The sequence below is a fragment of the Paralichthys olivaceus genome, chromosome 15, assembly GCF_024713975.1.
Source record: "Paralichthys olivaceus isolate ysfri-2021 chromosome 15, ASM2471397v2, whole genome shotgun sequence".
NCBI classification, from domain to species: domain Eukaryota; kingdom Metazoa; phylum Chordata; class Actinopteri; order Pleuronectiformes; family Paralichthyidae; genus Paralichthys; species Paralichthys olivaceus.
In genome coordinates this window covers 3,856,848-3,883,070 of record NC_091107.1, presented here as the reverse complement: position 1 = coordinate 3,883,070, position 26,223 = coordinate 3,856,848, and the positions used below count along the sequence as shown (strand labels likewise).

Genomic DNA, 26,223 nt, shown 5'->3' with positions numbered 1-26,223 from the left:
ATGGTTTTATAGACTTACATGACTCCTTTCTTAGGTTGTACAGAGATAAAATACATGAAGAAATGACACGACAGCAGAAATACCTATGTAGACGCTGGAGGACCGTTTGTCTTGCAGAGTTCAGAAGGTTAAAATACAGGATGAAGCATGAATGTGAAACAGACACAGAAACAATCTGATTTCATGGTTTTCCTTCATAATCTCTCTCTTTTACACTGATTTTACTTTCTTGAGGAAGTGACTACAACATATGTCGTCATGCGTTCTATATTGCCACTTGTTATTTAGGCTAAATATACTACAGTGAGGGGTGTGTACATCTCTACGGCATACGACAGTTCTGTTTTCTTTGTTTTTAAAACGAGGTATTCATTAGTCGTATTTCAGTCTGGAGCAGATTTGTCTCAAAACAGTGCTCGGGCAAAATTGGCCATCTGTACGTGACGTCCCCTCATATTTGGAGGGCCCATCTGTGGGGCACATGGTGCTCTCTCTTGGGCCACGATCCAAGTCTTGGCAGGAGTCCCATCAGTGCCAGAGGGAGAGACAAAAAAAACCCCAACCCCTGAGTATCGCCTTCATTCAGAAGCTTTTCCTTCCTCTTCTCCCCACTTCTCTCCCTCTTTGCTCTGCAAACAGAGCTTAACCAGCAGCTGCACACACCTGATGCCCCGATCCGGAGGACGAGGCACATTGTGGTGTGGGGGGGGGGGGGGGGGGCAACAAGCAGCGACTCACGTTACAGAGAAATCGAACACCACAATGGTCTTTGCCTCCTTCCCGCCTTTTCTGAGGCCTTGTTCCCCCCCCCCCCCCCCCCCCCCCATCGCTTGTCTCTTCGCACACCTCTCTCGTGCCCCCCCCGCCTTTCTTCTTGTCGAGCGCAGTGGACGGAGCCTGGGAATATTTACTTTGCTCGTGTTGTTGTTCTGACTGAAGCAGCAGGAGTACACAGGAAAGGGCTGTGTGCAGATTAACTGAACCACAGAGATTAACTCAGTAAATGTGTTTAAAATTCAACGAACTCTGGTCTTGTCTAGTGTTAATAATAATCTTTGTGTAAAGTTGATGCTCGTTAATCGTTTTTTTTTCAGTTGATGGAGCTTTGGCTCATAAACACTGGCACCGCACAACATGCCACCCACATGGAAAGCCTATTTTTTCTGGAGCAGTTCGTTAGAGGCTGGATGACTGTACTCCAAAATCGGCAGCGACATGAGATTCTGATGCCATCTGCTAAAACAGTTTATTCAGACCAGTTCAGTTTATGTATAAAATTTATGTAAAATACTTTCGAATAACTGGAAACTTCATGAAAATCAATATTAAAGCGATGATGAATACTAAGATACTGGATTTTAGTTAGTACCTAAATACTGTTCATTAGAAATCCCTTTAACGTACAATACGTAACATTGTCCGTTAATCAAAACAATAAAAAAAGACCTAGTTTGATGACGCTGTGAAGGATCATGGGAGTTTTCAAAAGTTAACAGCTTCTTCCTTGGCCTATACCCAACCTTTCTACCAAGTTCAGCCAAAGAAATGTCGATAGCGAAGATGCCACAAAGATAAATACATGGCTACCGACGGTAGCCACTTAGCTTAATTAGAAAAAAAAAAAAAAACTCTTTATAGTACTATTACTTATCTTAAAGTATATTGATAAATCCAATCGGAGATGGATCATACAGCAGTTTAGATAATTGTGAAGCAGTTTGCATTTATATTGAAAGTCTGTCAACCAAACATCAACTTTGAAGTTATTAGTAATCTTGTTGTAACATCTCGCAGCTCCGTGCAGTCCCCTGACCCAGAGGCAGAATAAGCAGCATGTCGTCCAGCACAGAGCACAGTTACCTATTAATTAGAGAAGCTGTTGAGTTATAACTTTTCGTGAGGAACCAACTCCTGGAAGGTGGAAATTACAGAAACCCCTTTAAATCCTGAGGCGTTGAGGTGTGTGTGTGAAATGTGACCACAGCACGATGTCACTGGTTAGAGGGTTCACTTGTGTCCGTGAGGCTGCTCGGTGGTAACGGATCTGAGGTGAGTTTCTTTCTGAAACAAAGCACATGCCACTGACTTGTCTCCCGTGTTTGCCGGAGGCTTCCCCTCGCACCGCGTCATTGTGCTTAGGAATGTTAACTCCTCTGATTTCTTTTGTTCTCTGGGGTTATGTCAGACTGACGAACCAGCCAGTGTGTAACTGTCACCTGGGTCTGAAGAGGCTGTGAAAATAATTAAGTGTAATATTCAGCTCATCGCCCGGTTCAGGTTGCAGAGTGACACCGTGAGTGGATGACGAGAGTAACAAAATCGTAAATACCACAGGTACTATCTGTGTTGCTTTTGACATTTATGGGGAAAATTCCACAGAGGCTGTGTTAAAACCTGATGGTGAAAGTTACCTGTTATGACAGCGACCAGATATAACTCATCTGTGTTTCAGAGGTCATGTTTTCAACCCAAGATGCTCGAGGTAGTTTTTTTTGGGGGGGGGGCAAAGAATTCTATGTTTTGTATTTCTTTCTCCAAGTCTCACAAAATTTACTTGAGAACTTCAATATGTATGATTATTTCCATCAAGATGCATTAATTATTCAATTATTCGTCCTTATCTCTCAATGTTAAAGAAAGTAAAACATTTCATGGGTTCCCTCTGAGCCCAAGTTCCATCCTTTCACCCAGTTTTATGGAAATCCGTTCAGTAATCCTGCTGACAAACAACGCAGCCATCCAACAAACCAACCAACGGACAAGGGAGGACAACAAACACAACCTCTTTCCTTGGACATATATGTTGTGGAATGTTCTTGCCATTACATTTCGAGACTCGATGTATTGTTTCCTTCCGTTCAGATGAAATGATAAAGCTGGAGATGTCTGGCATCGTGCCAGTCAGTTGCCTGTCACAGCAACTTGCGTTCGCATCTGTTGTCAAATTAAAATGAAGTCGGTTTAAATCAGGATCGACTTTGATGGTGAGAAGCCATGTCTATGTTCAGTGTGTGCATGTGCCCATGAATATGCATGAAGACCTCAGGGCCAACCAGAGCGTCTTTCATGGTGTTTGCCTCTCTCAGCTAATGGGCTGTGCCATGCCACGGATAAACCATGCATCTGCCAGTGTGGTTGCTTTTTTCTGATTAGTCTGTTCATTACTGAGAATTGTGCAACCAGCTATAGGTTTAGATCTGAAATGAAATAGGTTTGGTTTTCATATCACTTCAGGTTTTCTTGGGTTTTCTTTCCAGAGCAGGAGTGCAGAGTCTTGTGTCAGGGCTGTGAATCTTATCCCAGCCCCAGAGGCTCAGCGATCAGTCCGATGGTTGAGGGCCAGATTTATCTCACATTTCATGCTTTGTTTGGGACTCCAGCCCTTCAGCTGATTCATAGTGCAGGCCTAATTATTTTGGTCTTTTTCTGTTGTTCAGTTTGTGGTTCCAGGGAATTTGGATGCCAGATTCCCCCGAGGGCCGATCTCTTTGTTAAACGTCCCTCAGGAGAACGAAGACAGGCAGAAAATGCGCCTGGTGAAGCAAAACCAGCAGCAACTGTTGATGGGGCAGTGGAATTTATCTGGAATATTTCCAGTCTCGTCTTTTACTCTTCATCATGGCAGCAGACATGTTGTACGGAATACGTTTGTGCGGTGAGGCTTCAGTAGATGTCTTTGTGAAATGTCAGCAGCACTGATGTGGAACGTGATAACAGGCTTTGTTCACAGATAAGAATCAAGACCCTTAAGGCTAATGTCCAAGTCACAGACAGGATTTATTAAGGAGCCCCGGTGCAGAGTTGACTTTTGGGGCAATTTAGAGTCTGCCAGACTCAGCCAGTGTCTTTTGAAGACGTGTCTGATGAAAGCTGTAATGTGATCTACCTCCTCAGCTCAAGTTTAGGGGCTGGAATCTGCCCCGCGGGGCTTTTTCTACAACTGCCATTTAAGAATAAAGAAGTGTCGAGGATCCAAACAAAACTAACATTCGCCCAAAAACTGTAGAAACTGGATTGAAGACTCTCTGAACCCCCATCTGGGATTGATTGGGGATTATAAAGATAAAGCTTGTGGTCACAGTGTTGGAAAGCACCTTGTAGGCTGATGTGAGAAGCAGAGTTGAGGTTAAAAGTCATTGCTGGAGATGATTTAATGACAGTAACTGTATTTTCTACCAGAAATACGATGATTTAAAGATGTTTTTGTTTCATTTAATTAAGCCCAAATTCCCTAAAATACAGGATCGAACCAACCTGGAAGTTCTTTTAAAACTTGAAAACCCAAAAAATAAATTATAAAGCTGGACAGACGACAGATTTGTGAAGTGTCAATTCAAAGCTGGAAAACTCTCCAGCTCTCTGGCAGCCAGTATTCTACATTAAGCAAATCAAGATTGGTGTGTATTATCACACGCAGAGTGGTAAGTGAGATCAAAATAAAGCTCCAACACGTTTTTGTGGTCAGCGCAGATGTTTTTTTGACTTGTCTGATTGTGCATTGGACAGTTTTGCCCATTTCAGAATATGTGCTGTGGAATTAAACTACAGATGAGAACGAGGCCTCTCTCTGCAGGTTGTTTAACTTCCGACTCATCAACTCTTGCAACCTGAAAACAGTTCAACCATGAGAGTCTTGGTGTTCTTGTCCTAAATGCACCTCTCAGCTGTGACAGCAGAATAAAACCTTTCAGTCTTTCTCTCTTGAGGTGAAAACATGAACATGAATCTCATCTTAGCCAGTCTCCCTGTAGTTCCGCCGACATCGGGAAGCAGACCGTGCTGTCAGACCGCAGCCTGCAGCTGGTTTGGGCATCTGGCGGCCCCCCCATGGAGGCTGGAGGAGGTGGATGACGTCAGTGAAACAAACGTCTGAGCTTCTTTTCTCACCTCGTTGTGAAATCGACCCTGAAAGTGAATAGAACTGCAGCCACAAGTTGATTCACTCAATTAGCGAACTGTTTGTATCACGACCTACTACTACGTGTCACTATGCTGTTTGTATGTTGTGCTGCTCAGTTGGAGGAGGGATTAGCCGCATGTATAAGTTGTAGCATATGTCACACCTATTTAATATGCAGCGGTATCGATATAACAGACCCCATCCAGAGTCCCACTTAATAAATCATGGCTCTTGAGAGTGCAGTCGTCAGCTGTGCTCCTTAATATTTCTTACTGTACACAGTATGTCAGCTGGCCTCGTACATTAATGCTATCATTTAAGCTGAGTAAATGCAACTAGTTTCATTTTGGAAGCCGCTTCCAAAAATACCCTCGTGAGGTTGACGTACAGCAGACGAATATCTGACTCTGCAAACCCCCCTGCAGGGCTGGAGGAGTCGTGACGCCATGGGCTTCCTCCACCTCCAGCTAGCTTGGCATCTGCTGCCCAGCAGAGACCAGGAACACTGATATCGACAGGCCTGAAAATACACACTGGTCTTTATCATTGGCTCGGTGTTATGTGCCCATTAACAGAGATGTACAGTGAGAGCAGGCTGGTGATCCTGCAGGGCGGCTGCAGATACTTCCTTTCTTGAGCCGGTTCTGACCATTAGTTGTTCCTACAGTATCTCACCACCCACTGGGAGTGTCATTTAGATCAGTAATTCTTAATGACTAAACCTAACCACCATGCAGTGCATGCTACCCAGCGGCAAAAGTGTTACCTGACAGCAACATACATCTCTTGCCTCCCCTCCCCCGTTCCTTCACTGCAGATGGAGACCAGTTGATTTATGGTGTAAGCGAATCTTGACAGGTTTCGAGTGTTTCCAGTGCTAATTCTAACCCGGAGCTACAGAAAGAGATCAGCTAAATAACAAAATAATGGCTCAGATTACAATATGAAGCCTCCTTCATCAGTCTTGCTAATGAGTCGCAACTGAATTAACTGAATTTTTTGCTAATGTTACTCAAAGAGGAGAGAATCGTGAATTTGCTCGTGGCTGTTTTCACATGTGGTTTAATACACGTTTGGTGCCGAAGTGATTATTTCTGGCTTCAGCTCAGTGTTTGTGGAATTTACTGAAAATTAACAGCAGTTTATCGTAATAAAGAAAGTAGTGTGTTTACCTGACCTGAGCCCATCTGGACCTGAAGAGTCGGGGCCAGGTTGGGTCAGGTTTGGTCACAGCAGCTGGGTTATACTTGTTCCCGCCGTAAAGGAAAACATCAGACTTGAGTCGGTTTTGGGTCGGGCAAAATTTATCTTGGGCTCGGTTGAGCTTTGACAGAAAATTAGTGTCTGAGTCGCACTTTTGAAAGAACAAGTTCTTGTGTGGCTACAAGCTCTGCAAGGCTTTGGCTACACAGACAGTTCAGTGTTTTAACAGAATCACCACCATTATAACTGCAGTGATTGCAAGAGACAAAGCTTGTAAAACTCAGGATCCTACACTTCCCACAATTCATTCCTGTCTGTGTGGTGATTTGTATTGGAAGCTCTCTTATAATAAAATGTTCTCCTTCGAGCCTGAGCTGAGACGACATTATCCAGGGTTTTTTTTTTTTGAACTCCTCCAGAGTCACAGGACGTTATACAACTGTTTCCACAGGTCGAGTTGGACTCTTCATGGTGAGTCAACTGATTCTCATGTGTAAAATCAGTGGTGCCTCAGTCAAGGTTTCCACTGTGCTGACATTTTCATGTGAAAGATGCAGCCTCACACATCAAAACTTAAAATAACTTCAACCTGGTTTATGACCAAGTTTTGTTAATTTTCTCAACTTTACCGAGAACTTCCAGTAACAGTGGCTCCAGGTTCTTACCTTGTTCCATGGACTCAATCTACAATAAACACATCAGGCTGATGTGAGCATTTCACAGTGTTTGTGTTTGTATTTTGATTTAAAATCAATCCTCTTTTCCGCAGTTTGGTGACAACAACTTAGGAATCATTGCCTCATTTTTTAACAAAATGTGCTCCCTTGTATTGTTATTGGCATCAGCCTCCAAAAATATATCGTCCAGGCTCTAATCATCATTATTAAACTGTATTTTATTGTATTTTACTCCGATCTCCTCTAACAGATTTCTTCAGGAGGGATTCCAGCTGTTGACAGATACATTGACGAACACTTATATGTTTATAACCACATAGAAGTGTGTTTTAAAACATTTATAAAATAAATGAAATGCCTGTATGTGGCTAAAACATTTAGTGTTACTATGACTTCATCGCACTGTGATGGGTTCTAAGGTCAACTTCATTTTTCCTCCGCTCTATCTTCGGCCCGCTGGTGTTATTTTTGGTGCGTCTCCTTCTTCGGCTCCAGTTAATCAGACTCATCGTGAACTGGCCGTGCTTCATTCACTAACACTGGAACAATGGTGAAGCAGAACATTCATCACTTCTGTTTATCAAAGCGATTAAACCCCATTTCATATTTGTCTCCAATAATCAAACCGAGAGGACTGTGGGACGTGAGCTCTACATCCGAGACGCTGCTTGGGAAAGTGTCCTAACTGAATAAGTTGAATTCTATCAGGGAGAGTCGAGTATTCATCGAGCATTTCATTCCAGAGAAAACACTGCTCTGACTGGATTACAGGTCTGACCTTAGCACGAGGAACAAACATCAAACGCCTGTTTACAGCCTCTAATATAATCAGACTTAATAATACTCCATGTGTACCGACTCTGCTCGTCTCTGCTGTGCATGGAGGCGGTCAGGGGCTGTTGGGTAATTCTCTGGGTCGTCTTAGCTCAAAGATCAAAGCGGCTGGTCTGGATCTTTGAACTTGACATTTCAAAAGCCAGAGGATAAAGAGATGCTTAAATATCAAATCCTCCCCCACACCCTCAGCCCTGATATTGGACACTGTTAAAAGATTAACCGCCTAATCAAAGAGACGCGTTCCCATCACAGGATTTTCCCGGTGTGCTTGTCTGCGGAACTTAACTTATGTGTGTTTCAGCGTAAAAAAAAAAGTGGGTTATCTAAGTTTTGTTTCATTTGGATTCTTGTCACATACCGAGCTGCTGACTCACAGATGTTGACTAATATTGTGAGTTTCCAGCTTCAGGGTGGTCGCAGTGTGTTCTTATGTTTGCAGTTTGTAGTCTGTACCTGTGACGGACATCTTTACCACGCGGGCGGTGGCTGCATTGATTGCATTGGATTTCATTTCCTGTTGGAGTTTCTTCTCATGGTGGTTGGTTGTCTCTGCCAGGGAGGTTTGGTTTGTCTGGTTGTTGGTTTGGTTTAACGATTGGTTGGATTGTCAGCAGGATGATGCAAAGACAAATTTACACAAACTTGGTGGAAGAGGTTACAATAGGTTTAGAACTATGTCCAAACGATTTGATGCAGAATTCAAGCGTCACCTTGAACGTGGCCTGAGTTCAGAGAGAGTGAGAGGAAGTGCAAGATGTTTTTATGGGTGCACAGGTGTGTTTGGGAGGGAAATACACAATCATTTCATTGTGTGTGGTCTCGTGATAACACTCTTCTGAAGTGACACCCCCCCCACCCACACACACACACCCCAACTCTCTTCTCACACACACTCACCCTTATTTTCCCTCCTTCCTCTGTTCTCACTGTTCATTCACTTCTTCCCACAAATCACTTGATGGATGTGAAGCCCACAGGTGTTTTTGGAGCGCCCCCCCTCCCCAGCTGCCCCTGTCCACCACAGCATGGGAACGGGGGGGGGTGGTGGACAATCCTATTGTTCACAGCTGCTTGTGTCAACGTGACATGCCCATCTCCTCTGTCCCCCCCCCCCGCACTCGCCTCCCCAGCTCAGCAGGACACTGTGCCACCGGACGATTTGGAATCCAGTCATAACCACAGCCCCGGCTCAAGGTCTTGGCACGCCGCGTCCGAGTGACTGAAACAAGCAGTGGATATTGTCTGCTAAGCCCTGAGAACTGGAGTCTCCCAGTCTAGAGATCAAGATAAAGTAGGCGTAGAGGCTGCTCGCTGCTCTCATATCAAACAATGTAGCTGCTCAAGAGCTCCGAACACAGATATATCATTGTGTTTGACATTGTGTCCGACCGACCGCAGGCTCACGTTAGAGAAAGTGGAGAAAGTGTCGTGTTGTTCCCTGGAGGCGAGGGCCGTGTTTTGACGTGAAATAAGGGGCAGGTTTGTTGTGAAAATACAGGAGTTTTAGATCTGTGAGACGTGTCAATAAGGCTGAAGGTGAACGTGTTTTGAACCTGCGACGCTCGCACGCCGTGTTTACATGAACACAGCGTTTACGCAGGTTATCTGGAGAAACAGTGATGCAAATAGTACAACCGACGTCATTGGTTGATTAGAACTCGTAGATAAATTTTAATAACCGACCAGTCGTTAAAGTATCTAGTGGGAGGAAAGTTAACCTGGACTGTTTGCTATTTTTGTCTGTTTCATCACTGTTAATGGAAAACCCATCGTTAATGGGTTTTGGACGGTTGCTCAGACAAAACAAGCAATTTAAAGACGTCACTGTGGCATTTAATTCCGTTTTCTGAAACACCTAAAGAGTGAGCCACTGATTTTATTGAGTGTAAAATTGTGCTGATTACCTCCACGAAGGAGGTTATGTTTTAACCCCTGTGTATTCGCGTCTTGGTTTGTTTGCAAGAAAATTGCTGGGGAAGATGCGATATGGGTCAGGGAAGAAGCCGATGAAGTTTGGTGCAGATCTAGGAATATTATTTCACTTATTTTAACAATGTGAGAGCGTTTTCAACATATTCCTTGACTTCTTAGAGATTAGTTGAGGAAAAGAATCAGACAGGTATAGGGGACTGAAAAGACTAAAAGATCTGAATACCATTTGAGTTCAACCAAGGGGGGGGCGCGCCTGGCCATTCAAATAAATGGAGACAGATGATAACATGATTGTTGCCACAATACCTTTCAGTGGTTGTAAAGTCGGGTCCTGCAGTCGTGTAAACGGCCGTGCAGAGTTTCTGAATGCCTGCAGTCATCCAGTAGCAGCTAAATCCCACATGTGCTTTGTTTGCTTCCCATCCCCGCCCTCCTCCGCAGGCGTCCCTCCCCCCACTCCGCCATGCCTGCCACTGTCGGGCTGCACTCTCCTTAACTTGGGAGTAATTGTCCTTCACCCAGCATCTCACAGCTCAGCAAACAAATGATTTACTGATTAACCAGACAAAACACTGACATCCAGAGGTTTAATCTGGCCCTAAAATCTTTTTGCTTCTTTTTTTTTTTTGTGTGTTTCCGGCCGCGGTGTAGCAGCTGCAGAGTCGCTGGGTGATATGACTGATAAGATTCCAGGACAGGAGTATATCAATCAGCCCACACGTTCATACACAGATCCTCTTATCCACAGTTTTCATCTGCCTCCTCCCTCAGAACAGCTGCATGCATGTGTGGTCAGACGTCATCTCTGCTCGCTGAACTTAAACAAGTGATCAAAATTATGTCAGGAACTCAAACCTGTCTCCATGAAAAAGAGAAAAAAGAGGGTCATCCTGCAAAAAAGGTTTGATGCAGCTCAATTCATGACCCGGCTGCTGTAAAGCTCAGATTCCCAGTGCATTACTAACATGAACTCTGTTTTAGTATCTGATAAGCCTTCAAACTAATGCATCTGTTCCTTAATCTTGACTTCCAGGGTTGTGTTTCATATCTCACCAGTATCTGAAGCACAGCCTCCAGACACAGATTCAAACCTCCATGACGGAGACTCCCCAGGTCTGCGGATATTGATTTTGATGGGCACCATTCGTTTGGAACATATTCTCTCATTTTGTGCTTTAACGATGACGATGGTTCTTGAAACCAAATGTTGACGTGGTCGAAAATCACAGAATTCAAATCATTTTCATGCTCCTGTGGTGTTTTTCTTCTCACTTTCACCTGAAAATCCATTTGTACCTGATCCAGGTTTCTGTCACATTCTTCTGAAAACACACCGCTACCCAATTTGTGAGGTATTTGGAATTGAGCCAATTTGCACACCTGGCCTATCACACTTTTGAGTCGTGTGTGTGTGTCTGTGTGTCTGTGCGTGTGTGTGTCTGTGCGTGTGTGTGTTAGTCGGACCGGCCTGGGCACAGGGAGTAGCCTCTCTTCATTAACGCAGTCGTGCACCTGTGATCACTCTGATATTCTCTTTGAGAGCATTAAGGTGCTCAGCGGGGGATTTGTGTGGGGGGGGTTCGCCATTTTGATCCCAGTGAATTAGGTGTGGCACGCTCGCCCGACAGCTCGCCTCATGTCTGGGAGATGGGATAAAAGGAGAGGGAATGCACAAATAGGCCTTTGTTGTGTGACGGGCGCTGCTTGAATGCTAATAAACTCTGATGATACAAACACACAGACAAAATATGCAGAGAATCTCAGACGAGATACACACACACACACACACACACACACACACACACACACACACACACACACAGATGCAGTTTGTAGTTTGGAAGTTGATTGTGATTTCTCTGAGGGTGTGTGTGATGGAGGCGTTTTCTCACAATCACCATTAAAGCTAATCGTGTAAGATCTTTATGTAAAAACAGAGACGACTCATTGCGAGGGGGGGGGGGGGGGTAAACATTCCCAGTGAATAGATTCAGCCTGTTTACATAAATGATTATGACGACCAGAGGAATTACGCACCCATGCCGCTGCTGCTTCCTTTCTCCTGCAGTATAGAACCTCCTTACACATTTGTGGGTATGTGCAGGTAGGAGATTCGCTTCACCGACCCAAACTCAAATATCGTTTCAAAATTGTAGTCACACCTGACCCATCGAGTCCACGCGGGCTCGGGTCGGTATCCAGACTCCAGTTCACACCTGTACTCAACGCTTTCTGCTTGTGATTGAATGCCGACGTCTGAACCGGATGTGAGAGGGAGGCAGCGCATTAGACCGGACATACTTAAGTGTGTTTCATGTGAAAGTCTCACACCTCAGGTTCTACCACTGTTAGTGTATAGTTCTCAACATCTGTCAAAGTAGAGGAGTTACCGACACGACTTCATACACATAATGCACAGAAACACCCACACAGTGTAATCTGGTGACCTTCAGTTAGTGCTTGACTCCTTCACTGTTCCCATGAGAAACCAAACCTCATATCTAGGATTAACTCCAATCTTTTCTCTGCGCTAATGCAAAAACAAAGAGACTTTGTTTCTCGAGATAAAAAAACAATATGTGCATTTGTCTTTTTTTGCACGTGGGGGTCAAACATAAGATCAGTGATTATTCAGTTAGTTCGGGTATTTCGAGAGCTCGTTCTATTTGTGTAACGTTGACGTATGAAACAGGTCAGCCCCCTCTACAGGAGACAGGACTGGATCCCCACAGTGAGAAACGGCAGCAGCTGGATGCTGGAAACTGTTAAATGTCATGGAACATCCTGAATGGGAGGTGATGGTGGTGATGGGAGGATGGTGGGTTGGCAGTAAGAGGTGAGACAGGAAGTGGAAATGACAGATATGTTTAAACTGGTGTTGCAGAAATACACCCAGAGAGGAACAATGTCCAAAACGTAAAACATTTAGTTTAGAAATCATTTTTATTTCATGCCACTTTCTTGAGATTTCCACTTTGACCACAGGAACATTTATCTAAACTCCCGGTGTGCATGTCCTCTATTTAATGTGCTCTGTTGTTCCTGCCCTGATCAAGAGTCCTGCCAATATCCAATCATGGTGTTTTTGGTGGTTGTAAGACAAATGGTACTTATCGTGGGCATCCTTCTTGGAGACATAGTCATTAAAACAATGTCATATAACCAGTTTTATTCTGTCCAGCCTCGTACTCTGCACATTTCCTGTGTATATCTACATTGACTACGATCCAGTAAAGGAGAAAGTGCCTAAAATAATATTCTATAGGCCTGCTGTGATTATAAAAGTCAGAGTTAACTTTCTGGGAATGGAAATGGAAGTGATTACCTCAGGCCAGTCCTTTCTGCTGGATGGTTGAGGGAAAGCTGATTAAGTTGGCTCCTGGTTTGTAGCGTTCAAGGATATTCGGCGCTCCGATGATGACCACAGGGACGCGGATAAGAAGGTCTTTGTTGGAGAACAGCGGCAAAGTCAGTGTGCTGTCGTCAGAGGTTTGATTGGGAGAAAGGTCTCCTATTTTTAGTGCTAAAATAACAGGCCTCGTACCTGGCCCCCTCTTAACTTAATGCCTCGTCTTTCATACACTTTTAATAAGAGACGAAGGAGGACTCACTGGTGCCGTCTTACAAGAAATGTCAATTTCTGCTCGCTCTCTGCAAAGTTGGATGACTTGACATGTTGATACACGTTCACTTGTTCAGTTGATCTATGTTCCATACTTGTGGTTATAATTTTGTCCAAAGATCCATTTAGAGGAAGGGAGCGAAATATCCTTCAATTGATATTTATGTTTGAAATGGAAACAGTATCATGCTCAGTGTTTCCTCAGTGTTGTGGTTCTGGGGTTCCTCTGGATTAGGAAGCTGCATTTGCACTTGTTCCGCTTTCAGGGACTTAAGTCTGTCTAGCCTTCTGGTAATAGACTGATATATGACCGCAATTATTGGATCTGGTCTGGTTTTTGGCAAGTGGTATAATTAGATAATCTGTTTCTGATGCATTTCCATGTTTTGGAATTGAACTGTTTCCGTGGGCTTATTCTACGAATTTGTTTTTGTTCTGCTGTGACCTAAAGGAACCACCGCCCCCTGGATGTAGATACAGTGTTTAGCCTGTTGACCTTTAATTATCCATCCTGTGGCTGTGGAGCAACCTGCATGTCAGAGCCCAGCAGCTCTGCAGGGGTGGGGGGGGGTCTATTGATGAGCAGTGTATGCCGAGGAACAAGCCGCAGTTCACTGCTGAACATCAGAAACAAGCATAAATAAAACATGAATGTTGCTCCTTTAATGAAGACTCACCCACCGGGTGCGATGATGAAAAATTAATGGAGCTGCTGAAGAAGTTGCTAACCAGCGGGAACGATCAGCAATTCTTTCAACAAGCCATCGTTAGAGGGTGAAAGATGTAGAGGAGAAAAACCAAAACAAGTGGGGAAACATTCCAACACGGCAACATGTTTTTGTAAGTCATGCAGGTTGAGAGAGACGCTCGGGGAGTTTCATCAGATCTCTCGAAAGCATTTTCTCAGAAACCCAGATTCCATTTTGTGGACACTATAATGCAAATATGATCAGTTTAGACAACTTGCAAAATAAATATAGGAGGAAAAATGCTGCTGGGGTTTGTTTCTAACCAACATCAAAGTCAAGTAAATTCAAAAAGCGTCCACGCACATATAATCTACATATCTGTTTTAAGCAAAGCAAAATGCAGAGAGAGTTTTTTTCTGTGTGCAGTATGTCTCACAACCTGTGCTCATAAAATAGAAAAACAGGTAAATACAGCAGCAGCTTCCTTTGGTCACTGGCTTTGTTCAAAGATGACTTTCATATTTAAGTCAAGGCAAATTTATTTATCTGGCACATTTTCATGTACAGAGGTTATTCAGTGTGACTCTGAGAGATCAAAGAAGCCTGGCAGTACAGATCAGAAGCATAAAGAACATTTTAAAAAGTATAGAAACTTTATAAACGCACACATTATTAAAACAGGTAACATCTAATTAAAGTGCAGGTTTATAGGAAACTGGAAAATGATGAGCTTCTTGTTTGGGGGCAGATTTTATGTCCATGAGCACGACGGCAAGAAGTGTTTTAAAAGGAAAGAAACTCCAGTAGGATTATTCCAAATGAGCTGAATTCCTTCTTCTTCTGCTGAAACACAACTTCAGCTGCAGCTCTCCAGCTGCCTTGGTGCATGGGGAACTGTTAGCAGCCAGAAAAATTTAAAAAAACGTGACAACTGTCCTGCAATGAGTTTGCACAATGCAAGTTCTTGCCCCAAGGTCAATATCACCTCCTTAGAGGAGGCCTGTCTGCGTGCTCCTGACCTGGAGCTGTTGTATGCTGCATGAAAAGGAGGGCGATCGCTGATGCACAAAGAGGAGCCTTTGAGGAGATTTGCAGCGCTCCCTTATCTCTCTATGTGAAAGAAGAATAAAGCCCGGGCCCTTCGCTGCCACTCCCTGTCACCGACGGATCAGGCTGCTGTGAGATTTGTGCCAGATGCTGCTTCTGAAACAGCAGCCACATCAGTCGGATGAGAAGCTCTCATCTCCACTGTAGGGCAGCGTGCTTTCACTGTGTGTGTGTGTGTGTGTGTGTGTGTGGGTGTGGGTGTGTGTGGGTCTTTGATGTTGGGCAGTACACAGTGTCCCCCAGGTGTTCAAGAGCACACCAGGGTTGCGTACTGAGAAATCCTCCTCCCTGTCATCCACACTTACATGCTAGCTTTTTACACCCTCCGCCCTCAGAGGGACCCTCGATGTCCACGCACGACGTTTATTCACGGAGTCTCCAGGAGTCTGTTCCTGCGTTTCCTCATAAGCAGCTTGAAAAAAGCTGATTTCTCCCCAAAATGTAGCCTGTGGAATAAATTGAATGACACATACATAATTTAATGCGTCTGCTTTTGCAAAAAAAAAAAAAAAATCTTTATTCCTCATGTTGCAATATTTAAACCCCAGACACCAGGTTTCCAGCACCCGCCTGAAAGTTTCAGACATTTTCCTTTTTTTTTGTGAACGTGTTTGACTCAGACAATCTCCTGCTGCGTTCTTCACAAGTGAAAGGACAACTGGGTCCGGATTTCCCGGAGTTCATGTCTGAAGACGTCTCAGGAGTCCTGAAAAACTCAAGTATATGCGGAAAAATAAGTGAATGCATCTGCTTCTGCAAAATGTCTTAGTTCCTCATGCTGACATATTCAAACACCAGGTTCGTTATGGTGACACAGTTACCACATCGCTCCATTATTTCACCATATCGCCTAAAAAAAAATCAGCTGAATCCACTGGACATTTATAACTGGACGACTTCTCAGAAACATTCAGCCTCATTTCATGGTCCGTCGGGCATGTGAGGATTAGGGCTGAGCAAAAGAGGCTGATTTGTCGTGTCAGAGGTGATTTGCACTCTTATCAGTGGCAGAGCTGTAGATCTACCAGAGGCCCTAAGCCGACTGCCCTAATCGAATGGGGAAGCCCTTAATGGTGACCACTTGAGTTAGCGTCTGAGGGTATTGTCTTGTGTGCTAGGCACATAATGAGCTACTGTATGCAGAGGCCGTCCTGGAGGAAGCCCCCTCACTACGTCTGTTGTTTGTCTCATTTGTATTGTGTGAGTTCGCCTCGAATGAAAGGACAGAAAAAACGTATTTGTTGTCATGTTTTGTTCTTTTAATTCTGCCTGTATCTCCTCTAACATCCTCAGAGTCTCCTGTGAAGGTAATTAGAATAAAACCACCAAATACATTTCACAAGAATCAGTCCAAACCCTAAACCAAACTTTAGTCCAACAGCCAAACAGAGACACTTATAAAGGGTCAAATTATAAACAACGACAAACTGTAAATGCATCGGTTCATATTGGGGAAATAGATTATTTTGACATGAATATGATGAAAAGTTAAGGTTTATGATCAACTTTTATCATTTTGAAAAGTTTGGCATCAAATTGACAAAACTGTTTTTATTTTTTGAAGGAAGGCATGAAAAGTATTTTGGTTTTGGCATCAAGAGAAAGTCATAATATATTCAGTCCTCGGCAAGATGGCAACAGTGAATTAAATGTATTTCTGAGCCACAAAGGAGAAAGATGTGGGGAAAGAAAAGAGCAAATTCAGATCTTATGATGGCAGTAACCTTCAGTATGGTGGAGTGTTACTTTAGTTATTAATGAACCGTAGTATTCCTCTGGTGGAGACGTTTATTTACCATTTGAAATCTAATCGTTATTGTTTTCGTGTGTCTGCTCGACCACTCAGTCATTCTGGGTCTTGTCCTGCAGCCCTGATCCTGTCAGCACATTCAAATACTCCTGAATGAATTAGCTCTGTATCATCCAGACACAGACAGCACACAGCCACAAATGTATGCACACAGCCGCACACCCACAGACAGCAGTTCTGGTTGTCAGGGTCCATAGATCATGGGTCATGTGTGTTTGTGCTTTAGTCCGTGCAGCATAAAGTCACAACAGGAACAGATAAGACCAGTCCCAGGTTGGCTTTGGAAGCCAAATCCCCAGCAGCCCCCCGGTGCTAATCGGATTAGCTGAAAAGTTAGCAGCACGGCCCCAAAGAGACACAACATTTTTTACACTGACTTCTGGAACATATTTTGTTCTGCGGCCGCCATAATCTGCCTGTTGTCCCACATCGTCTTTGCCACAGTAAACAACAGTCGTGGTACATGATGAACTGATTTTAACCTCTGCAGGAGCATATTTTGGTTGACTGGTGTGTGTGTGTGTGTGTGTGTGTGTGTGTGTCGGGGGGGGGGGAGGGTCTGGTCTGCCCAGGTGGGGGAACAATGGCGCGCCGGTTGTCTTAAAAGAAATGGTTGGCTGAACATAGGAGGAGGGAGGGACCTGCAGAAAAAAAAAATGAGTTGTGAAAATGATTGGGGGTGGGTGATGGGGGAGCAGCCGGCTGAATGGGGGCAGCAGGGTGGCAACTGGACTCTTAAAGCTCTTTTCATGCTTGGTCTGTTTCGACCAACGCTCAAAACACGTCCGAGGACACTGAGGCCCTGCTAATTGTTTCCCCTTGTATTTTTTGGAAAGCATTAAATTGCCAAAAAAGAGAAAATGGAAGGTCCCGATTTTTTTTTACCCCCCGCCCCTTTAGTATTTGACTATTCAATAATTTGGTTTATATTCATCACAGTAAATACAGTGAAGGAGATCATATGAATACTCCAGCGTTTAAGGTATAATACATAAAAACTCTTCATTTGGTTCTGAAAATGACGAGACCTATGTTATATATGTTGTTGACTTGTGTATTTACATGATCCAAAATGTTTTAACAAAGTTAAACTCCCATGATCCCTGGTGCTTCACAACGTCATCAATCTGTGTCTTTTGTTGTTGTTTTGATTGAGAGATCGCTTGTGGCTTAAGTTATTGTACGTTTAAGTAAGTTTGGAAAGAAACTGTTCAAAACGTTCTATTGGGGCAAACTCTCTTCTTTCACCCCTAATTTTTAATTAAATTATTTATCCCAACCAAGGTTTATTTACGTGCAAGAAAAATTAAGTAAGTTATCGCAGCTTCCTGTGGAGCCACAACAAACTCAGGTGGCGAAAGTCCTGAGACTAATAACACTGACGTTTGGGGTTTGCAGAAAACTCAGGGGCAGGAGTCACACAATCGCTGCTCTGTACTTTCTGTTCTGCAGACAAATGTGAAAAAGAGAAAGTATAGGTGTGGCAGCTCAGCAATAAATAAGGTAGCACTAAACCCACTGAACATCACACCTGACAGAGCAGGAGGAGACGAGGCGGACCGTCCTTCACCGTCCTGCATTACAAACTCCAAACCAGATAAAACCAAGAAATCTGACTTTTTCGTGCCATCTTGTTTTCTTTTGTCGCTGTACGAGCCGGCCCCCTTTATAACGGCAGCCAAGCCCAACATGTATAAGAAAGCTCTTGGCTCTCTGAATCAACAGCCCACCGTCAAACTGGCAATGCTTCCCATGGCTGCATTCCCCCCATCGTCCCCGGGGGAACCGATTTTCTGGCCAAGATGTGGTTTTGTGGCCGGGCAGAATGGGTGAAAATGATGCCATGTGGACAAGAAGCCTTTTCTTCTGTGTTCTGCTAACATGGCTGACTGGCTGTAGATTGGCCTGGGTAGACTGACGTCTGCCAAACGCAATGCATTTTAGACTTAGCAGGGATTGAGGGTCAAAACTGGAGTTTGATAAAAAAGAAATATTGAGTTAAATGCAGTTTTTGTGGCTTTGAATCGACCTTGAATAATATTTCTGTGTGTGTGTGTTTTCCAGCTTGGGCCAAGGTGAAGCTGACCACGCATGAGAGTGTTGAGGTGTACCTGGGTGACTCGGCTCAGATCCCCTGCCAGTACAGCTTCACTGACACCGACACTGAGCCCAGCTTCGTCATGATCCAGTGGTTTGTGGTGAGCACGTCTGGACCCGTTGCAAAAAACTGACACCTCGTTAAGTTATGCGACTGCTCATGTACTCGGCAGGGCTGCACTCTCATGGCCGACAATTCAAATCGTCAAGCCGAGCTCAGGTTCTCATTGAGGCTCCAGATTTTAGGAAGAGATGATGATCAGGCCACAAGAATTAAAACAGCGAGACTCTTACACATTAAACATAAAACTAACACTAACAGACTCTCCTCTGTGCATTTCGTAGCAATTATTTTCACTCATCTCCTGATTTTAGAAAATTAAAAAAATTCAGAAATCACACCGTGGATGCTCATGCAGAAGATCCTGATAGATTTATTTTCCAAGTTCATTAAAAGATAATGATCCTGTGCACGATTATAAATTAATGAATCTATCAGGGGGCTGATCTGAAGCAGGAATAATGGATTAAAAAAATGTGTGAGTGGGAATTAAAGCCCAAAAGACCAAAATTCCAATAATTATATTGACTGTTACATATTTTAAAAGAATTGATTGGAAAAAATAATTAAAAGAAAATATCAAGATGTTCTCAGAATCTTTGATAATAAAAATCTGGAGACGTTTCATCATAAATGTAAGAAATTCTGCCCGATATCATCCTCAGAGTACTTCACAGTATGTTGAAGATGTTGAGTTGAGTGTAAGTTTGTCCGTCCTCTCCTGCAGAGAGGTGTCGGCAGCTCACGGACGCGGATCTTCTACTTTGATAACAACGCTAACATCACGGACAGCAACACGGAATACAGCGGCCGCATCCTGGTGACTCCAGATCCTCAGGGAACCGTGCTCACCATCCAGGACGTCCAGCTCGCCGACGAGAGGGAGTTCTTCTGCCAGGTCAACGGGCTGGCTGCCGGGACCGCTGAGGGCAAGACCCACCTCAGAGTGTTTGGTAAGAAAGTCCACAACAAAATGAAGCTTTCAGATTGGCAAAAAGAATGAGCTCATTAGATTTCTCTCTCATTTTCCTAACGCAGCTCCTCCAGAGGCTCCGGTGATTGAGGGCGTCCTCACCGGAATATCTGTGACCAAGGAGGTGCCGTCTAAGGTGGGGACATTAAATCTTAGACACTGAGATTCACCAATATCTTACCGTGTTAAATACATAACATGTTGTTTCTCGTGTCCTGCTGAAGTTTTCTGAATGTGACCTTCCGTCCAGGTCGCATCATGTGAGGCGAAGAACGGCTTTCCTAAACCCAACATCACCTGGTACAGGAACAACGTCCCGCTGAAGCCAGATCCAGGACGTAAGTGTGAACAGCAGACGGGGCGGGGGCCACTTTTTCAGGCTGTGGTCCACATGGGAATTTATTGTCTTGTCCACACTCCAGATGTAAACGTGTTGATCCTGACCTGGGAGACCAAAGGCCTCTACTCGGTGCAGAGCACGCTGGAGTACAAGGTGGTGAAGGAGGACAAAGACGCCCGTTTCTCCTGTGAGGTCAGCTTCTCTGTCCCGGGAGCCATCAGGACAGTGGAGTCAAACAACGTCAACGTCACGGTTCACTGTGAGTTCACGATCAGGTCACGTCTATTGTTGACCACGAATGTCTGTAAAATCCTAAAAATATGCCAACGTCGACAAAAACCTTTTTTCTTCCTCTTCCTCAAAACACATCCCTTGAAATTCGGAGTAATTCAGCCATTCACAGTATTTCATCAGTCACACGTCTCTAGGTCTTTGACATTATATACAAATTATATATAAACAGAGATGTCACATCGGGTCCAAATGGGTTGAACCTTGTTATAGTCGATTAATGACATATAATTTTAATTTCCGATCATCTAAAAGCATTTTAACAGCCACGTTACTTCCTCCTCCGTCTCCTCTGTGGGTCCATTGTTGTTCGAAGCAGTTTTGTGGGGACATTGTGGCAAACGGAGCCAAACACAGTCTGGGCTGTCAACGCTGTGGAAGTGGCCTTGTTAAGTGACTCCAGCAGCCTGCTTAACTTGATTGTGTGTGTGTGTGTGTGTGTGTGTGTGTGTGTTTAGACCCTACCACCATGGTGGAGCTGTGGAAGGAGTTGCCCCAGGGCTTGGTCAAAGAGGGGGATACTGTGGAGCTGCGTTGCCAGGGCGATGGCAACCCCCCGCCGTTCTTCAATTTCAGCCGAGAACAAGTAAGAATGGAGGGTCCTTTTCTCACCCTACAAGTCCCCCAAGAGAGAATGGGTGACACGCAGGAGACATGCAGGGAATGTTTTTGATATGCAGAGCTCACAGGGCCCCGTGTAGACATGAGTGTACGTGTCTGTGGAGGCTCTGTCGGCCCTGACCCTGCAGATCCAGGCCCGGGCTCTGAGACCCGGAGGCCACGCTGACAGGGGCTCATGAGTCCGACTCTTTCCCACGTCACACACACATCCATTGTACGTGCGGACAATGCAAAAACTCAGCTGACTGCCGTTGTAACTCCGCAGACTACGAGGAGGTGAAAACACGACTTCAGCTTCACAACCGTGTTCTTGTTTTAATACCTTTGGCTTTCGCTCTGTGTTGTGACACAATATTTTACTCAGTCACAGAATTTACTGCTGAGATCTGGAGACTGAATTACTCTGCAGGACGAACATGTCTGTCAGAAGTCTACGTCTGTCAGGCTCATTACAAACCAGAAAACACAACTGCTGCACGGATGAGAAGGGAGAGACACGTTTTATACGAGGGTTAACGATGCTTCAGTCTCAGTCTCAATCGTGACGTATCACTCTTTTTTTTTACAGCATTAAAAAAACGAATTAAAACCAAACTTACCAGAAACATGAAGACTTGTGTTTACTTCAGTTACTCTTTAATGAATGAAATCATGTACAGTCGCACCAGGGGAAGTAAATGAAAAGAAGCTCATGAGTCTCACTTGTTTAACAGAAAGAGAAACACTAGAAAAACACTTTATTACATAAACAAGTCATCATGATAATTCGCTGCTGGGTGTGAACGAGTGGTGAGTTTTTATTCGACCTGAGACGAGAGGGTGACAGTGAAAAGAACGGACGTTGATATGTGAGACGTCTGAAACGTACTGGATGTTTGAACAGAGTCAAAGTGAAATGAACGATATCACAGACATCCTGTGTTTCATGCTAACTTTAAAGTAAGTAGGTTTATATATTAAATATTTAGGATTTCGTGGAGTCTGACCACTTGTGGCTCATGTCCTAATGGATTCTGGTATAAATTGTTGTGTGTCCTGATCTCTGAGCTGTGAAATGTTTCCATTAAGACTCAAACTAGGGACAGGAAGAAAAAAAACTTGAAAAACTTCTGACAGTAAGTTTCAGATGTCGTCACAACTTTTTCTTTGCAGAGTTGAAAGTATTGAATTCATTCATCATTTGTTAAAAAAAAATCGTTTTAAACTGGAATCCCGAGCAGGATTCTCACTCCAACATGAAACTGAATCAGGATCTGATTTCCCCAGTTTATCTTTGACCGTACGTCTCTTTGTTCGTTACTTTTCCTCCCGATCGCACGATCACGCTGTGTAAACTGAGTGTTTGTTGCAGGATAACGAACTGTACGGCAGCGGCAACACGTTGACCCTGTCTCAGGTGTCAAGGACAGACAGCGGCATCTACCAGTGTTGGCCTGTGGACGCTGACAAAGACAGCGAGGTCAAAGGGGAAATGCAGCTCACCGTGCACTGTGAGGAAAACACAAACATGACGTATTTAAAACTGACTCAGAGACATTGACAACTAAAACGTTACTTAGTCAGATGTAAAAGTTATGTTTCTGTCACCTTTGAATTCATTCATGTGTCTTGTTTTCTGCGTGTGTTGCCTTCAGATTTGGATCCAGCTGTTGTTGTACCTAAAGAGTCAGAGTTCATGATCAAGGGAGAAGATCTGACCGCCAGCTGCAACGCTCTGTCCTCCCTGAAAACCTCCACCGTCTGGTACAAGGTTCGTACAGCTTCAGCTTTGCTTTTAAATCCTGCTCGCAGGAAGCAGCTCAAGATACTACTAAGTGTTTAGTGGCTGAAAGCACAGAAATAGTTTCATAGCAACACATCATCCCCTTTTTTTTAATGTAGAGCAAAGTACAAAATACTTCAAACACTGGGAAGCAAAACTCTGACACACATATACATAAAGTGAACAATTCAAATACTGACATGAGCGAGGGGACGTTATTGTGCAGATCAGTCTCAGATCATCTGCTGCAGAAATTTCAAACTATAATTGAAACAAGACAAAGAGTCTACAGCTGCGCTCGGTTTCCTGTTTACACACAATACTGTGCACGAGTCTGGTGGGTGGAGCCGCTCTGGCAGCGGGTCACATGATTGTAGACTTCACACTCAATGTGTGTCTTTATTTAGACGCTAATGATTCATTCAGATGCCGACGTTAGCGTGTCAACAGGAACACGATGACGATTTAATGAGTTGCCTTGTTTAGAATCTTAGTTTAGTTTGATAACGAGCATTTAACCCAGAGCACAGCTGAGAATTTTATTTCTTTTTGGGACATAAATATAAATTGGTTGCCAAAAATTTCAATCTTGACTCAATAATAAATTAGAATTCATCCTCTGGGGACCATGAATATGTGTTTCTAACTTCATCCACTTGATTGCTTCAAATCACTGCTTGTACATGGTAGTGCTTATTGTGTGTGTGTGTGTGTTTGTGTGTAGGATGGCAAACAGGTGGGTAAGGGCAACACATTGCACCTGCAGGACGCCACCTATGAAACAACAGGAAAGTACATGTGTGAGGTGACCGTTCCCTCGCTGCCGGCGCTGAACACCAGCGGCTCCGTTCACATCATCGTTCAAGGTCAGTCGCCCTTTTTTTTCACCAGCTTCTCTTGAACTCTGACGTCGGCTGGATTTCTTTCAGACGTTTTCTACATTAATGAAACACTTAATTAAAGCCAACATTTCACCGTTGTGTGACTCTTTTGGTCGTGAAAGGTCTGAGAAGCAACTATTTCCTCTGATGTGATTCCCCTCAGTATTTGATTTGAAACATCTGTGCTCTGTTCTTTAAACGACAGCCAGCTAACTGCTGGACTTTATTTTGAAAAACTGTAAGCTTCCAATTTGACGGGAAGGAGCGGAACAGTTTCATGTAAAGACTTTTAATGTGAAACATCTATGCAGAAAGTTTTTGGTTCCTTGGCGAGAGTAGACCTGAACTTTGTGTGTGTGTGTGTGTGTCTATGTGTGTGTTTGTGTGTGTGTGTGTGTGTGTGTGTGTGTGTGTGTGTGTAGGTGGTCCTCAGCTGGTGGGCGTGGATCAGGAGGTGCAGCTGGAGGAGGCCACAGGCAGGATGGTGAATCTGAGCTGTGAGGCTCAGGGTCATCCACTGCCCAGCATCTCCTGGAGCATCATCGGCAGCCAGGTAACCTTCTTACATCTGAACTCACAGTATAAACTCAACTAAAGCCTTTGTGGAGTGAAAATAGATTCAACTCACTGTGCATGGTCTCTATTATTAGTTATTACTATTCTCATATTTTACTATTATCTATTCTATTTCATTTTATTCAAATCTAAACTGGACTTGTGTGCTCATTTATTGTGCCTTGTTAATTAAATGGGACATTCATTAAAGGCTCATAGTTTCCTTGAAGCCACATTTTATGTTATTTATAACAATATTATACTTGTACATCATTTAATGTGTGTATTGTTACAAGGTTTGATTTTAATTTCAACTCTTCTAAACCTCGAAAGCTTTAAAATGTGTTATTCTCATTATTATTTTGGCTTTAACAGGTTGAAATGCGAATCCTCATCCACAATAAGTGTGTGTGTGTGTGTGTGTGTGTGTGTTTCTCTGCAGAACTGGCACGAGGTGGTGAGCAAAGCGAACGAGCACATGGCGCAGAGCGTGGTGTCGGTCAAAGTCACCTCGGACGTCAGCGCTCAGTGCAACGCGTCCAACGACATGGGCACCGAGGTCAAAGCTTTCAGCATCAAAGCCAGTAAGAGCCTTTCTCTCACTGTCACTGTGTGAGTGCGTCACGATGTGAGGAAACCGCTGCACCAACTTTTATTCTTTTAACATCCTGAAATGTTTATGGTTTGTGTGAAACATTGTTCAGTTCCAACCGACAGAGAAGTCGACCGAAGACAGAAGGAGAGAAACTCGTTCAAACACTTTAACGATAATCTACGATTGACGCGGTTGTGAATTTCTTTTAGTCTGTTTTATACCAATCTTCATTCTCACGTGACATGAACGTGTCACAAAGAAATATGATGTAGTCTTTATGAAAGGGATTTAAAACACACCTCACCTCCAGAGCAATATGTGTTATTACTGAAGCAACTGGCAGTGCTTGAATGTGTGTGTGTGTGTGTGTGTGTGTGTGTGTGTGTGTGTGTGTGTGTGTGTGTGTGTGGACATGGACAACTGCCCACTTTAAGTGTTGTTCTACTTGTCCACAGTTCCCAGGGTCACCACAACCGCTCCCTTCTCTCCCGGTAAGACCGCTGCCGTAACGTCTCCTGTCTCATGTTAAAAAAAACAAAACAAAACAACAAAGCTTGTCTCCGTCTTGCACGATTTCTTCTGTCTCAGTCTTCACACTGTAACTTCTGTCTGTGACAACGAAGGGTTGGACGACCACATGCATAATTTATGACTTTCACGCGGGGACTGTGTAACAGGACTGTCTCTGGTTTGCTGGCAGATCTTCTCGATGGCCCGTGGGCGTATTAAATATTCTGTTTGATACAGAGCGGGGGGGGGTGGGGGGGGGGGGATCTCAACACCAGCAAAGTCAAGAGCACAAACATTTTTCTGACACTTGAACCTGATGCTCTGCTGTGAAAAACACATTATTTATATATCAAACTTTTTTTTATTTAAAGCAAGTGACATAATTTTGCAAAACCCTAAAATCACAAAGCGTCTCACTTTTACTGACTTTTCCAGACAGTTGTGTTTAATTGTGGATTTTTTATAAACCAGAAAAACAAAAAAGAGGCATTTAAATTTGGAGACAGGGAATTTTCTGACTTCATCTTCTCACGTCACGTCGTTAAAATCCTCACAAGCCTGCAGGGAATGCAGCCCATAAAAAAACAATAGACAAAAAGAATGTTATTTACATTATAAAGATATAATTTGAAGTTTTAATAAATATTTGCTTGCTTCCTTAATTATTACAGTTAATAGGGGCTGTATTTATTTGTGTCACATGATCATTTAAACTGGACTAAAAACACTTATACAGTCCCTCAGAGGAAAAGGGGTTTCT

At 43.7% G+C, this 26,223-nt stretch overlaps 1 protein-coding gene across 2 annotated transcripts in view; it reads left to right on the top strand.

Moving 5' to 3' along the window:
• Positions 1–26,223, top strand: part of mcama (melanoma cell adhesion molecule a) — a 38,473-nt gene that overhangs the window by 6,457 nt on the left and 5,793 nt on the right. Inside the window, exons 2-13 of one of the 2 annotated variants that reach the window (XM_069539562.1) lie at positions 18,842–18,975; positions 19,663–19,888; positions 19,974–20,044; positions 20,159–20,246; positions 20,331–20,507; positions 20,998–21,125; positions 22,512–22,650; positions 22,795–22,910; positions 23,647–23,788; positions 24,226–24,356; positions 24,801–24,942; positions 25,409–25,444. In XM_069539562.1, coding sequence (XP_069395663.1) covers positions 18,842–18,975; positions 19,663–19,888; positions 19,974–20,044; positions 20,159–20,246; positions 20,331–20,507; positions 20,998–21,125; positions 22,512–22,650; positions 22,795–22,910; positions 23,647–23,788; positions 24,226–24,356; positions 24,801–24,942; positions 25,409–25,444 — 1,530 coding nt within the window. The remainder of the gene's footprint in view (positions 1–18,841; positions 18,976–19,662; positions 19,889–19,973; positions 20,045–20,158; positions 20,247–20,330; positions 20,508–20,997; positions 21,126–22,511; positions 22,651–22,794; positions 22,911–23,646; positions 23,789–24,225; positions 24,357–24,800; positions 24,943–25,408; positions 25,445–26,223) is intronic. The other variant, XM_069539563.1, reaches the window with a different exon arrangement.